A 16731-nucleotide genomic window follows, 5' to 3' on the forward strand; every position below is an offset into this window, starting at 1 on the left:
ATAATCTGATCTTAAGGAGATCGTGCTGGCTAAAGATGTTACTCGCCCAACAAAATGTACAAAAAACGAGACATAATACGTACATAAACAACCATACAATCCACCGACCGGGTAGGCACTGAACTGCAGCAAATGTGTGCGCCGCCATTAGAACGTTCCTACTGACCTACAGACGGTGCAGGAGATGATCTTGCATCCCAGGAACACTTACAGTACTGTGCAAAAGATTTAGGCACTTCTGAAAAACGCAGCATACTGAGGATGTCTTCAAAATAATGACTTAAATAGTTTTAATCTATCACTCAATGCTATACAATGTCAAGTAAACATAAAAAAAGCAAAATCAGTATTCATATGACAACCTTTGATTATAACAGCGCCAATTCTCCGAGGTAGACCTGGACACAGTTTTTCTTGGTTGTTGGCAGATAGGATGTTCCATATGAAGGTATTATTGGAGCAAATCCAATGAGCACCTGTGACAGTGTTATTTGTAGTTGTAGAGGTTAGCCACACATGTGTATCAGTAAATGTGAAGTCACAGAAAACAATGTTTTAAGAGTTGCAAACTTGTAGATTTTTTCTCTCTCCCATTAACACAACATAACAGTTACACCATCTCAAATTCTTCATCGCAGGTGCACAAATCCTTTTCTACGAGTCACAAATTAAGAAACTCATACGCACACATTTTTGCTACAGTTGCTGCAGTGAATATGGTGCAAAACACATTCACACACCCGCATCAAAAAATGTGAAGTCACGGACAAATCTTGCTTATCTGTATATCAGTATGTGAATTCATCCAATGAGAGTTGTACACTTGTACAATATTTTCTCACAAATATCTTTTTTTTTCTTGGATATTTTTCTCGCACATACACAAGTACATAATTACAATAGCTTGAATCTGCTGCTACGAGTCTCAAACACTGTTTTCCGCTGGCAAATGACAAGTTTTGCACGCTCTCCCTTTTGCTCCATTTGCACTTTCTGTGTGCAAATGGAGCAAAAGTGATTTGTGCATCTGTAGAGGGAGGGGCGGGCACTGTTCAGAGATCAGAGAATTTTGGCCAATCAGAAGAGCTGGTTAATTTTGGCCAATCAGAACAGCTAGTTTAGGAGCCTATCCGTTGCGGCAGTGGAAATTCGCGCCCGAACTAGTAGGAAAAAAACTTCATGAGCATCTTCCCGAGCTGGCAGTGGCAAATACCAATAAAGGTATGTTTTTTTTTCTTTCTTTTTCTGAAATCATTCACCATTATACATTTGTTTATAGTTTAAATATGCGTTCTGGTCAGCTACGGTTGGTAATCAGTGTTTCTTAGTTAGGTTAGCTTTTCTTGTTTCACGAAAGGTAAGCTAGCACTAGACCACCTGCACTGTTACGTTTGCTATTCAGTCATCTCATATTAAATGATTTATTCCTTATATTCTCTCCTGCTTTACCTTCTAGAAAGATGACAGAACAGGGTGGGTCTTCGCAGGTGAGTATCATATGCAATTACCCTTATGAGAATTCAGCATGGTAAAAAAACAAAACGCAGGTACCATTTTATTTACTTATTTTGGTGGATAGTAATTTTTATAGGAATATCAGTGTTTCCCCTGCCATTATATTAGGGGTGCGCCCCGCCCGCCCCCTGAAGGTCAAGTTAATTTTATTTTCTATATAGCGCCAGATCGCAACAGAAGTCATTTAAGGTTACCTTTCCTATAGAACAGGTCTATACCTTGTTATTTTATTAAACAAACTAAATATCCCTTATGTTATTTATCTTATTTACATGACGGCATGTAATTTCTGTCTCTACAATTAATTCATTAATTACAAACTAGAGTCACTATGACTGTTACCTTTTTCTAAAGAGATAAGCTACATGTAGGAAAAACACAAAGTTTCTGCGACCGCTCTCTGACGCGATGTAATGCCGCAGTCACACTAGATTTTGAGAATGCGAAATTTCTTGGGATAAGAAGACCATCTTGCAGCCTGATGCAGATCTCGATAAATGGGCAAGACGTTTCTGACTGACCACATCAAGAGGCTATGGAAATATTCTTCCAGAAGCCCAGAAAGATACACTGCAGTGACAAAAGCTGCACACTTTGTGGATAATTGTCATAAAAAGAAATGTTTGATGTTTAGTTCAATGTACAGTTCAAATAATTGTTCAGTTGTTATATTGACTGCTGTCATTAAAAGAAACACATGAACACCATGATTCACAGGAGCTTTTTTTACTCTGTGCAGTATCAAGCCAGCTTCAGATCCCTCAAGCAGTGTATGATGACCTTACTGAGGTGCAGCGCCTACTCTCTGGGCAAAATGACAAGGAAACATGTATAACAGTTTCCCTGGAGAGGCGAAATAGTGGCCGCCCCAGAGTTATAATATTCACGGAATAAGTGTCTGAGCTTCTTAATATGGGCCTATCTGTGGAAATGCATTGCCAAGTTTGTATGGGTTTCTAGGTGGACACTGCAAAGACGTATGACTGATTGGGGATTCTCAGTGAGGGATCTGTACAGTGACTTAACTGATGATGAACTTGATGTCCTTGTGTCAAACATTCACTCTGTCAACCCACATGCCGGGTACAGAATGATGTTGGGACTGCTGCGGGCACAGGGACGTCGAGTGCAGTGGCAGAGGGTTCGTGCATCAATGCACAGAGTTGACACTGCAGGGACTGTATCAAGAATGTCAGAGTTGCGGTGTGTGGTATGCAGGACATGCTCTGTCCCAGGCCCAGATCACTGATGCACATCGACACAAACCACAGACTTATAAGGTTGGTTATGTTTGTCAAACAAATCTATTGCAGGGCTTGTTCACAATTAAAAAATTAAGGTGATCAACTATTATACACGTTTTTCCCTTTCTCAATTAAGGTACAATATGGTGATGTTTGGCGGAATTGATGGCTTCTCCAGGAAGGTAGTGATAATCATTTGATGAAGGCATTTTTTACAGTAAATCTTTTAACAGTAGCATAACAATTACTTAGAGTAGTTATTTGTTAATGCTGAACATCATTATGGACACTTAGCTATTACAAGGGAATGTAGTAATAGCTGAAAGTAATGAATGTTATTTTTACCTAAATCAAACTTGTAAAATTTAAATGTTTGGTTTTGTGTATGATTTGTTGTGTATTATTCCTGTAGATAATGTATCTCGGTGTTGCCAATAACAATAAGGCCTCCACTACCCTTGCCTTCTTCAATGAAGCTGTTGAGAGATGTGGCTTACCACAAAGATGAATCTTGTACAGTTAAATTTATATATTTTACCCTTAACTATACCACTCTGAGACTGTCCTTCGTATTAATGGCCTCTTATATTAACTTAATTAAAATTAAGATTAAAATTCTGCAGTCTTGAATTCTGCCACATTTACTTTTCAAGGGTTTGTGGTGACCATGGGGTGGAAAATGTTGATGTGGCCCGCCTTATGTTCTCCATCCGAGGATCCGGGAGAAACAGCTTCATAGCAGGGAAAAGTGTACATATGAGGTAACAATGAACACATGCATACGCAGCACGATTCTAGCAAAAATCATAATTGACAATTATTGCTCTTAATATTGTAATTGTTATTATTATTATGTCATTGTAAAGCAGTCAATGGAAAGGAGGAGGCGAGAACCGCCTTTACAATATAAATAATAGTTAAATTGGTAAACTTAAAACAGAAGACATAAACACGCACATGACAGACATGTCCGTAAACTATCTCTCTCTCCCGCACAATCCTCCGCAGTCGGCCTTTATCCCTCTCGGAGGCTTGATTAGCCTGATAAGAGACCGGGTGTGTAGAATCACGACCCGGCCCCGCCCTGCCACAGTCATTTAAAATATTCAATTACCATGATGTCACAAAGTAAGCAACCGTGTGGTTCTTCAGAGTAGCGGATTTCAATGGTGGATATGAGCTGCGCTGCACTTTCCTTTAAGCATTATATTGTATTTTATATTTTAATAATGTTTGTAAGGCAAATTAAAATTGTAAATTGATCTCTATGGTATAGAATAAAATGAATTATTGCTAAATTACTGCTTAAATGATTAGTCCATGTACAGTAAATAATATGGCATATTCAATATTGAAACTTATTAACAGCCGATTTAAATCAACCAATTTACTCTGTTCAGGAAGCCCTTTAGTGGCGGGACAGGGGACCATTCATCCCGTTAGAGCTTCAATGGTGATCTTGTTCATGTAAGATCATCGTTAGATAATTTTTGGCCTCAGTGTTTGCACTTTGGAAATTAAAAAGTAATTTGCTATCTGAGTTTGTGCAATTCGTGAAAATGTTAAATCTACTAATACCAGCTGTGTGGCAAATGTGTCTTATTAGAGCAGACGCGATAACAATGACGGTGATTCCTGAAATATGCTATTCATGCCATATTCTTTATGTTAGCTACACTTCCAAAACACACTTAGAACAGTTCAGCCAAATAATTGTATTGCTATTTTGTACAAATCAAATTCACATTGGCATACTTATTAACAAAACTTATTAGATTTGTAATAAATTGTACACAGAAATCGAGCAACGCGACAAATTCTCCCAATACAATGATTGCGGTCACTCGCTGCAGTTTAACACTGTTTGAGATCTGCATTTCGACGCGAGCTCAATGGCGCTCCGCACAATGTTCTGCACTCTCACGAATGCTCTCATTAAAAACAAAGCTGTCTAATCAGCATAATAAATCAGTTATTTACACCGTGTCTGTGCCTTGATTAGAACAGGAGCATTTTAGTTTTGTCGTGTTGATCATTTTCAGTGTATTTAACATCTAAATTCAAAGTGCTTTTTGCTCTTGATCTACAGCTTCTTTTCAAGTGTCAGGTGATGTTTCTTCAGTATTCATTTTCGTGTGCAGCACGAACACAGCAAGAACATAAAGGTGTTTTATAAGTTACGCATTAGGATCAGTTGTCATTACAGATAGGACGCAGGACTAATCTAAGTGGCTCTGATTGGCCATTGCCGTTTCATTGCTCAACGGACATGTTAGTGATTGGTTAAAACACTCAATCGCTGCTAAAACATGTTGTAAATGGAAACCATTGAAGCAACAGGAGCAGACTTAAACTGAAAGTCAGTTTTCCCGATTACATAATCGTGGCAGCCATAATCTCGATTAGTTTTATTAATTGTGCAGCCCTAATACATACAGTGTGTGTATAATATATATTATATATATTTATTAGTATATTAGTATACAGCTGGGTTAAAATGTTAATTATTTTGAAAAATTGAGGGGGATCATAAAGATTGTCGGTTGTTTTTTGTATTATTGCCCTGAATAAGTTATTTCACATAACCAATGTTTACATATAGTTCACAAGACAAAATAATTACCGACTTACACAAATGAAATGGGCCAGAAGTTTTCACGCTTGATTTTTAATTTTGCGCTGGTATCTGGATGATCCACAACTATTTTTGTTTTGTTAAACTTTGCTAGTACCAAACCAAGGCCAGAATTACAATTATCTTTCCCCTTACTTGCCTAACATGAGTACAGTAATTTCTTTTTCAACTTTGCCCTTATTGATAAAACAGTACTATTATATTACCCCCTATCTATCATGGCCTCCTAATAATCTCCATCCCTGAATTGGCTATATCACTCTACCATCCCCTCTCCACCAATAGCTGGTGTGTGGTGGGCGTTCTGGCGCACTATGGCTGCCGTCGCATCATCCAGGTGGATGCTGCACACTGGTGGTGGTTGAGGAGATTCCCCCTTTACCATGTGGAGCGCTTTGAGTTAAAGCTGGACGTCTAGAAAAGCGCTATATAAATGTAAGTTGTTATATTACAAAGTGTAGTTTTTGATTTGTTATTGTCTTTTTTTTTTTTGGCATGCTACAATCACTATTCAGTTGGAATAATTTGTTTCTGGACAGGAGTATACTAAATGCTGAAATGTATGTACTTTTAACAGAATTGAACAACTCTGGCGAGATGTGTTCACAGCGGTCACGTACTGCTTCTACAATGTGCTGCACCAGCTGGATGGGGATGGTCTACTTGACTGACCTGTCCAGTAGTGTTCATCTCTTCTGCTGTCATTATGTTTTTATTCCCTGCTTGCAAGCCCTGCTTGATGTATTCAGAGATGGCTGGGACAATCACCCCCTTTCAACTGAGAGAAATCTCACTCCCAATCAACTGTGGCACATGGGTCTACAGCACAACTCCGAGCACAATGAGGTAAATATTTGAAAATTATATTCAAAACAGCATGCATTTGTGGCAGGAGAAATAATGACTACTTATCTTACAGGATTTGCACATCCCTTTCATTGACTGGGCAAGTAGTGATCTTATACCCTGTGAACCCAACTGTGGGGTCCATGTCCCTGAGAGCGACTGCCCTTTGAGACCTGATGACCTGGCTGGACTTAGTGCTGCTGTAAATATCTTAGATAGATATTTAGCTGCACTGGACTATATGCACAGCATTGGCTATGTGTAGGGTCATCTGTACAAACTCTATTCCCCATGCAATCACAAACACAACTTAATGATTGTTTGTTTTTTATCAAGTTTATTGTAAATACATTTGTACAACTGTCAAATACATCTCTAAACCATTTCAATAAAAGCCAACATTTCAACATCTTGGAACACTGAATAACTGATCAATGCTTCGATATACAACATTTAGATTCTTCTTTTAATTATACAGCTAAAATACAATGGAAAACAAAATTAAATAAACTTTTTCAAATCAAAACTTTCTACAACAATCCAAACCCACTGTCATTTCCAGCAATGCAGTTCTCCAAGTGAACACTAAATTCTCTGTAACTGTTGTAGTAACCAGGCAAGCGAAGGGTGCGGAAGCTTGTGGATGAAGTGGGATATTCCGCTCGAACTACGTCTACTTTCATGTTAGCCAAAACTTACAAGCTGTTTCAGCTGCTTTTGGGACACTGAAAATAAAATTTGCCAAAAGCGAAAGACAAGGATTCTCAAAGGATTGAAAACAAGTCACTTCACTCTGCGGCCATCTTTTAAACGTCTCTCAGCTATTTCAGTCATGCAAGTACAGCTCGTATCTCTTTGAATGGGGAAACTGAATTCTCCAAAGCTGTTCACCAAGCTACGATTAAATTTCATATTTGAAATCACCAATGAAATCTGACAACAACTGTCTAACAACTTTTGTTTCTAAATGCTCAAATCATAACAAAAACAGCCCTTTTCAGGCTGGACCAGCCAATACGCATGTGCAGTCCTAAGCGTGCGTCTCAGAACACCGATTGTTTCTATAGCAACCAGCGCTTCTAACGGCAGCTGCAGTGACGCAATGACTTTACCAATTGGCGATTGGCTCTTTTATTTAGAAGGTGGGACTTATTTTGCCATATTGCGCATTGCACTTTCTCCCATTCATAGTAGTACGAGTGCACCATCTTTGTATATCTACACCACATTCCAAATTATTATGCAAGTAACATATCAGCAGGATTGAATTAAAATAAACATTCAGGTTTTAGTTTTTCAAAGAAAGTGTTCGTTTGTTTTATTTCTCATATGTTTTAAGATAACTGGTATCAATCTCAGACAGGTTAGTTAATTAGTTTGCCAGGTGATCTTAGGTAAAGATAAACCTACTTAAAGAGGTTGTTCCACATTATTAAGCAAGTCACAGTTCACATGCAATATGGGGAGGAAGAAAGATCTTTCTGAAGATGAAAAGTGTGAAATAGTGCTTTTTTTAATGTCTTGCAAAAGGCATGAAAACAATTGATATATTGTGAAAACTGAATAGAGATCATCGAACTCTCAAAAGATTTGTGAGTGATTCACAACACAGAATTTGATCAGATAAAGGCTTATTTAGAAAGGTTTCTGTCAGACAAATTAATGTTATTAAAAGGGCAGCTATAAAAAAGCCACTGTTGAACAGCAAACAGGTATTTGAAGCTGCTGGTGTCTCTGCAGTCCCAAGAACCTCTCAATGCAGGATCCTTCAGAGGCTGGCATTTTGGCCACCCCTTACCAAAGCTCACAAAGAGAAACGTTTGCAGTGGGCTCAGAATTACATGAAGACTAATTTTCAAACTGACTAATTGTATTCACTGATGAATGCCGTGCTACACTGGATGGTCCAGATGGTTGGAGTTCTGGATGGTTGGTGAATGGCCACCCTGTTCCAAAAAGACTGAGACATCAGCAAGGAGGTGGTGGAGTGATGATTTGGGCTGGAATATTGGGAAGTGGGATGGTAGGTCCCTTTAGGGTCCCTGATGGTGTCAAAATGACCTCTGCAAAATATGTGGAGTTCCTAACAGACCATTTTATGCTATGGTATAAAAGAAGAATCGTGCCTTCCGAAATAAAATGATTTTTATGCAGGACAACAAACTGTAAATAGTTTTTTGTTTTAAATTGTGTGGTTTTTTTTTATGTATTTTGTTTATCATCTGTCCATGCATCACATATGACTGTTTTGGAACAACATTGTGTTTTTTCAAAATGTCAATAAAGCTGTTGACCTTATAAGTTCTTACACATGTAATAACATCCACATTGTAAAATAATTGTTGAGGATAAAACAAAATCCTTAATCATACTGACTGTTTCGGAAAAACAAACAAAAATGGCATATGCATAATAATTTGCAACATGGTATAAAGTCTTTGGTAATATTGTCATGTTCACTGTTGTCTTTTGTTTTGTGCTTTTATGTGGAAGCTTAGTTTAGTTCCTGTTTTGGTTTTTGTAGTCCTTTGTAGTTTCTTCTATTACCTTGTCTTGTTTCACTGTTGCCCTTTGTTTGTCATTTTTGTCACTTTTGTAATTCCTTAGTTTTTCACTTTTGTCACCCTTGTACTTCCATAGTTTTCTTGTTAGCGTTCGTGTTCTCCGTTCATTGTTTTCACCTGCCCTCGTTAATTTGCCATTGGTTTCTGTTCATCACCTTGTTACCTTGTTTGAGTTCTGTTTGTTCATTGGCCCCTTTTTCCCTTGTTCATGTATTTAACCCTGTCTGTTTGTTCAGTCTCTGTTGGTTGTTGTTTGTGAATGGATTGTTTCATGTTTGCTGTTCTTGCCCGCTGATGTTGATTTTGTGTTCGTCCGAGGTTCCCTTTCCCCTTCATGGATGTTCGTCAACTTGTGTTCACCTGTGTGTAACTTTGTGTTTTGAATTCACTTTTCCCATCGTGGACTTTTGATTTGTTCCAGAGTTTGTGTTCTCTTCTGTGTACATACATTAATAAAAACCGTGTTTGGATCCGCATTTACCGTCTGCCTTCTCCTGACTCCCCACATCGTGACAAATATAAAGATTCTCTGTGTGCAAACAACAGCATCTAACATCTTGTCTTAATTTAAATGTATTTTTATCTGTAAAAATAAAAAAACAAAGTAATATTTGGATTTGCTATTCATCTATTTTTATGCCTTTTCAAAGAGCAGATTTGTCCAGTGGACTTACCAAAATCACCTGTGAATCCATATTGCAACTTGTGCATTACCATACTTAGGAAGTGTCAATTCACGCCATCCCCAATAGCCAAATCACCTGAAAAGACAAGAAATTACAAACACACAAGGTCAAAAGAGTGCACTACTATATCGTACAAAAATGTATGGATAATTGTCTCATATATTCTCCCCCATTGCTGGCTCGAGCTGCGAACTGTTTCAGATGGTTCAGTCCGATTTGGTGTACTTGCTCATCCAGTTCACTAAAACGAACTGGTTCAAAAGAATTATTCGATCATGAACCAGACATCAATAAGGACTGTTTGCCGAGGCTGTGGATTACAGGTAATAATGTTGTAAATAATGTTCAGTTTCTTGCACAGATGTTTCACTTCATAAGACCTCAATATATAGTCATAATGTTTTGTCGTTCGTGTTGCTTTTGACTCAAGTGACTGTAGCCGCTGATTTGAATTTTATGAAATCGCAAAGGACCACGGATTCAGCTAAAAATCTTCTATACTATTCTACAGAAGAAAAAAATGACACCTACATCTTGGGTGTCCCGAGGGTGAGTAGATTAACAGCAAACTTATATTTTTGGGCGAACTATTCCTTTAAGCCATCAAAAACAGAAAACCTGTTATCATAGGGAAAGAGAGGTGACAAGGCCACTCATTTCAAATGTAAGAATCATAGGAACCATCCAGGTGCCATTTTGTATATATCATTATTATTATGACAATCACTGGTAATGCAGTAGATGCTCAAAATGTATATTAGAATATGACCTTAAAAAACGAGAAAAAGCAAGAAAGCAGTGAGTAGACAATCCATGTGTCAGGATTGTAGGTGAAGGCAGACACGGGATGAGGATCTAATTGCAGCGGAGCTTTATTGAAAAAGGGCAACACAAAAGGAAAGCACGAACAAAGGAAACATCCACGATGGGAAAAAGTAAAACAAAACACGGAAGGCATACAAAGGGTTAAAAGTAAAACAAAACATGGAAGGCATACAAAGGGTTAACCGGGGGATAAACAAAGACAGAGAGCACGGATAACAGGTGTCCACATACATCAAAGACCGACAGGGGAATGGAGAAACAAGCGGGGATAAATACAGCGACACAGGAAGATAACAAACGACATTCAGGTGCGGACAATAACGCTGTGGCAGTGGTGATGAGGGCCGGGGACCATGGGAAATGTAGTTTTATACACAGACAGTGAAACACGGGGCGGACAACAAGGAAAGACATGGAACGTGATAAGTGACATGTGAAACAGAAAACGCGGGGCAGACAACACAGGAACGTGACATAATCCCCCCTCAAAAGGACCGGATTCCAGACGGTCCTATACAACGAAAAAGTAGAAAAAACAAACAAAAGTTCAAGGAGAGGGGGGCTAGACGAGGGGGAGAACAGACAGACCAAAGGGGGCACAAGGGACACAGAGACAGACCAAGGAGGCACAAGGGACACAGAGACAGACCAAGGAGGCACAAGGGACACAGAGACAGACCAAGGAGGCACAAGGGGCAATCAGGTAGTCCACGGAGGCACAAGGGCAAGAGGGCAGTCCAAGGGGCAGGGACAGGTCCAGGAGGCCTGGGAGGCGGCCACAGGACAGGGACAGGTTCAGGAGGCCTGGGAGGCGGCCACAAGACAGGGACAGGTCTAGGAAGCAGGCATGTGATTGGCTATGGACAAAAAAGCAGGAAAATATACTGAGACCCCCAGCGGCCGATCAAACTGGTGGCTGATCTATATAGTAAAGCAGGACCCGTAACAACTTATTTGAACAAAATAAAAAAAAATTAATTTGTTTTACAGCTAGATGTGCAACATGCAACTTTTTTTGTACAGTATGACACATGACAACAACTGATTTGAATTTAAAAAATAAAAATATCTTTTTACATGTTTTTTTTTACCAAACTTAAAATGCTTAATGTGCAACATATATTTTAACTTATTTTTGTTTGACATTTTTACCCAACTTTAACAGCTAAATGTGCAACATGCAAATTTTCATGTCAAAAGAAGGCCTAAATTTTTGTATGACTCTCTCTTTAGCCTTTGTACTGTAGCAAGCTTTTTTAGAGCCTCTACAAGTTTCTTTTGGAATTTGCGCCTGGCACTCACAGCTGCTGCCATGATGGCATCTTTTGCCATTTTCTTGCCGGCCGTCGGCTTCTCAGAGTGATAAGGCCTTTTGTTCAGTTCTTCTTTATCTCTGAGCAGAGCTCTGTACCTTTGGCTCGATAGTTTTATATTTCTGCACAGCTGTACATTAACAGGACTCTCCTTTGTCTTCCGGGAGTAGTGCTGAATGGCCGACACCTGCATGGCCTTCAGGTTGTATTTGACCACTTGATAGGACTCATATGTCTCAACACTTAGGTTGGCAGCTTTGGATTGCAGGATGTTGGACATTACACTGAATGCTGATTCCACCTGTGGACCATGAAATGGGCATAGAGCAGACAGTGCAAGCTTGCAGAGCGCTGGGTACCTCTGAATCTTTCTCAAAACATTCCACCATAAATCAACTCTTGCCTCCTCTGTCATCTGAGGTAGTGTCATGTCACTTGCATATCTAGGATGGGAAACAACAGTTTAAGCTCATTATTTGACAATAAAATAATTCCTTACAAACAACAGGCTACATTATACAATTACTAGCAAAATAATCAAACATTTGACTTATTAAGAATCTGTGTAAAATTATATACACCTGTGTATTTCATGTTGAAATCCAGCTCTCTCCAGTTCATTAAGCTTCATAGCTGAAAACATGTTCGGCAACTTCTGGAGATGAGGAAGAATGTGATGACTTCCCCGTGCATCTGGGTCCAAGAATGACAGAGTCCTTAGGGTTGGACTGTCAAGAGGTAGCTTTGTTTGAAGGTCACCTGCACAGCTGGTGTAGGCTTGGATTACCTTTTATAAATAGAGTACAGATTAAGAAACAAGTAAAGACATACTGTATATGTGGAGCCTGCTCCAAGATAAGTTGGTTAGGAAGTGTTTTTCTTTTAAATGAATTAATTGTGTATTGTTATGGTGTGATGTCATTATGTTGTGTCTAATATTGAGGACCATGTTGGAAATAAGTGTTTAATTCGCTTTCACAGGCTATTCTCATTTTACGATGACATGTTTCAATGTTTTACCTAAATAAAGCCATACCATACCTTAGTTTTGAAAGCCTTCACCACAGGGTGTTCCCTCCCTAGTTGGTCAAGGATGGATGAGGCCTCAGAGCCAACAAAAGGTGCTGCGAGATGGGCCTCTGTCGATGTCAGGTCAAGCAACTTCATCTTTGGCCCGGACAGATTTCTTCCTTTGCTGTTAATCAATTCTTCTGGCTTGATGAAGCAAGATAAAAACTCCCTGACAAGTTTCTCCTGCTCATCATGGAGTTTATGAACCTTCGGGTCCTTGGACTGAAAAAGCAGGACGTAATGTTTCAGCATGGGAAGGACTACTGAATAGAAGTGGAGCTCAAGGAGGGTTTTCTTGTCCTCAAATAGCACCTGCTTAAACATAGAAACATATTTTCTCTCTGCACCAATCACAGCAATGTACATCTAACAAGCACCTTGAATAAATAAATAAATATTTACTTTTAAATGTGGCGATGACAGTGAATAAGACACATGCCTTTGGTGTGAGAGATTCGAGGTTCAAATCCACTGTGAGACACCATTGTGTTTCTGAGCAAGACATTAACCCCTAGTTGCTACAGAGGCGTGCAACCTCTGACATCTATTGCAATTGTAAGTCGCTTTGGATTAAAGTGTCAGCTAAATGTAATGTAAACATTAATCTGACGCTTTTATCCAAATTTACTTATAAGTCAGAGGTTGCACGCCTCTGGAGCAACTAAGGGGTTAAGTGTCTTGCTCAGGGACACATTGGTGGACATGTCGCAGTGGGAATCAAAGGCAAGTGTCATATCCACTGCTCCATCGCTACAATTCTCTATAATAATAATAATCATAATCTTATTAATAATAATGATAATAACCAATAAGTATGTAATGTTTGAATTTTTACATTTTGCCCACTCCCCCCACCAATACAGCTTCAGCTGATGTCTAGGGCGTTTTTCTCACCTTCTTGCAAATCCTGACCTTCCTCATCTTCCCCTCGTTTGTGAAGTTCTTGGACCTGTTCCCCAACTCCTTCCACAACTCCTTGATCCGGGCCCTGCCTGTTTTCTGTACTTCACGCTTCTGTAGAATGGCACTGACAACGTCCTTGTATGTACACTTATCTTCATTGCTCAGGAAGGCATAGTAAAACATGACCAGTGCATCCCACATTCGCAAAGTTTCCAGACTGACATCCAAGACTGAGAGCCACCGGTGTGGAATATAGCAATCTGGCCGTGAGAAATGGATTCCAAATATGCTGCAAATTTCTCTGAGGCCATCTTTCATGTCAGCTGACCATTTGTGGTCTGTGTGCAGGTCTGACAGCAAAGACTCAACCCAACGCTCAAAAGGACAGCACAATTTCTTGCTGGCATTATGAAGGTGGTGACATGAGTCGCCATCGATGTCGAGGAGATGAGGGGCACGCCGGTCTCTGATCTTCTTTTCCAAGCCATTTTTAGAGCCCCTCATAACAGCACAGGAGTCCATGAGAATTGACACCAGATTATCCCATGGGAGATTCATCCTTTCAAAAAGCCCATCCAGTGCACTGAAGAGAGATTCTGCCGTTACAGATATGATCTCCAAAGCTGCAAGGTGTTGGACAACCATCCTCTCGTGTTTCTCAGACCAGTAGCTAACAAGCACACCTAATACTCTTTTGTTTGTCTTGCTTGTGGCCTCATCAATGTTGAGGGAGAAGGGGACACTTCTGATTTCCTCAAGTACTTCATCCAGGATAGTCTTCTTCACACCATGGGTGAGCTTGTATGAGGCAGATGTCCTGTCCATTGACAGTTCAGCAAGTGCTTTTGGATCTTTGGCCAACTCTTGAGCCAATTCAATAATCCCAGACGTGACTGACAGGGGAAGAGAATTCTCAGCAATAAATCCAAGAATGAGTGCCTGAAAAACAGAATTTGATTAAACACCATACATCCTAAATAAAATCATTTTTAATAATTAAATTAATAGGTTTATAATATCATCTTCACTGATTATAATGTAATTTGTTTAAATTCAGCCCACCTCTAGTTATGTCTAAGTTAATAAACACCTGTTTCAAACATTGTAAAAAAGAAAAGAAGAGTTGACTGAAAAAGAGTTACTACAAAATCAGAAAACACTTACTTGATCCTGAGCAACACGGTTGCATAGAGGAGGAATTGATCTGGGTTGCGCCGAGTTGTTGTGCGGAGCTGCAACAATGATGTTATCAGCTCGTGCGAGCTCAATGTGCATGTTCTGCTGTTGGATCTTCCACAGTTTCACATGTTTTGGATGCATCATATGTTTCCGGAGTGCAATCTTCCCACTTGTGCCATAGTTAATAGGGTGGTTGCAAATGTTGCAAATAGCTTTGCCTGGTTCTCTAATTTTGCTAAAGCAATTGAGTGAGAAAGTGTTTCCCTCAACTTGGACAGTCTCCAGCAACCAGCTCCATTTAAACCGATTCTTGACCCCCTCTTCAATAGACTTTAATTCAGGGCTGTTCAGTGCTAGCTTGGCCATGAGTCCGTGTATGCTGTAAATCAAGAATAATGGAAAATTTTCATTAGAATGTAAGAATAGTACATTCCTTCCATTTGGTCTGACAAAGAAAAACAGGATAACGTATTTCTAGTGCTATAATGACATAAATAAAGTAATCCATATAAAAAAATATATTCATATTTACATGTTTGACTATCTATGTCTATCCGCTCTTCAGAAAGGTTGAAAACTAGAGCAGAGGTGCGTGAGCGCAGATAGGAATAACACTTGCTATAGCTTAGAAAGTTAATACTTTCCATGTCTGCGCTGCCATTAAACATATTGGATCCACGGGGTCACTGGGCTCCTCATGTGAACAGACAGGCACAGAAGTGCTGCGCGAGTAATCTCAAATAGAGGCCGGGTCTGTTTTTTAGTTTCGGGTTGTATTTAATCTTCTAAAACCCGTCAGATCGTCCGCTTTTTGGCGGTCGCCAAAGCATATTTGTGTCCCGCAAAAGAATGATTGCCGCGCTTGACAGGGCGCAAACGAGCAGAGAGAGAGAGAGAGAGAGAGAGAGAGAGAGAGAGAGAGAGAGAGAGAGAGAGAGAGCGAGCGCTCCAGCCGCGCGCGCGCACTCACGTCTTCAAACAACACGAGCGCTGTCTTGCTCTCTCTCCCTCGCGCATATTAATCCAAATCAATTGACACGATAGTAGGTCGGAAGACCGCGGTTTCACGTGGAGCATTTGGAGATTTTTAGAGATTAGAGACTCTAGGAACAACATCTCAATGAACAACATCTCAACACTAAATTATAAAGGCCTGTCTCCTATAGACGCCTGTCTCAAATACAAGCCGGTGCAGTTCGACGATTTGGGCTATTTTTTTTAAGTTTTACGGTATATGAGGTAGCGCAGAGCGACCCCCGCGGATCCAAGCCGTCTGAAACGCCTTTACATAAAAACACTGTCACAACCATTCACAAGAAATTAATTTATAAGTTGCCAAAACCTTGAAAACGACTTATACATCATACAACGATTCATACAGCAAAGTTTTAAGGGTGGCTAGAAGTAGCTAACTTAGCTATCTTATTATTGTATAGCTAGCAAATACAAGTAATGTTAATGCAGCTTAAACATCCTACCATAGTGGAAAATCAATCAAAATCGCTCATCTAATCAATCGACAACAAATTCAAATTAATAACTTATAGGTTATAACTGTTATATAGACACAAGCAATAATACATACCCAGATCATCCGATCCGGCGATGTTCTTGACAGGGACGTCGTCACTAGGATTGGAAGACGGGGGGCGTTTACATGCGGGACTCTCACGCTCTCCCTCTCTTCTGTGCGCGGTTTGGAGCTTGCGATTCTAACCCCCCCCCACAGTTTTTTTTACAGATCTACATGATTCACGTAGGTCACATTTTCAGGTCGGAAAATCCGGAATTCCAGATTAATCCGGAAAAATCACATCCCTGAGGAAGCCTGGGAGGCAGCCACAGGACAGGGACAGGTCCCGGAGGCGGAGCTGAGGGAGGGTCTGGAGACGAAGCTGAGGGAGGCTCTGGAGGCTCAGGAGGCGGAGCCGTGGGAGGCCCAGGAGGCGG

At 39.9% G+C, this 16731-nt stretch overlaps 1 protein-coding gene across 1 annotated transcript; it reads right to left on the reverse strand.

The window, feature by feature from the left end:
- Positions 1-6640: 6640 nt before the first annotated feature.
- LOC127631429 (uncharacterized) lies at positions 6641-14922 on the reverse strand. Its single transcript, XM_052109543.1, has 7 exons — positions 14767-14922; positions 13594-14541; positions 12670-13011; positions 12210-12415; positions 11618-12071; positions 9479-9565; positions 6641-9387 (listed from the first exon to the last, which is right to left on the reverse strand). The coding sequence occupies exons 1-6, from the start codon at positions 14920-14922 to the stop codon at positions 9539-9541; spliced, it is 2133 nt and encodes a 710-aa protein (XP_051965503.1). The 3' UTR covers positions 6641-9387; positions 9479-9538.
- Positions 14923-16731: the final 1809 nt, after the last annotated feature.

This window comes from Xyrauchen texanus, chromosome 38, assembly GCF_025860055.1.
Source record: "Xyrauchen texanus isolate HMW12.3.18 chromosome 38, RBS_HiC_50CHRs, whole genome shotgun sequence".
In the NCBI taxonomy this organism is placed as follows: Eukaryota; Metazoa; Chordata; class Actinopteri; order Cypriniformes; family Catostomidae; genus Xyrauchen; species Xyrauchen texanus.

Bases quoted from the DNA above. Each gene is read 5' to 3' on its own strand.
- LOC127631429 (XM_052109543.1), bottom strand. From the start codon at position 14,922: ATGCATCCAAAACATGTGAAACTGTGGAAGATCCAACAGCAGAACATG. The intron at 14,542-14,766 runs GTAAGTGTTTTC...TCTGTTTTTCAG, and splicing joins ACCGTGTTGCTCAGGATCAA to GCACTCATTCTTGGATTTAT. The intron at 13,012-13,593 runs GTGAGAAAAACG...ATGTTTAAGCAG, and splicing joins AGGTCAGGATTTGCAAGAAG to GTGCTATTTGAGGACAAGAA.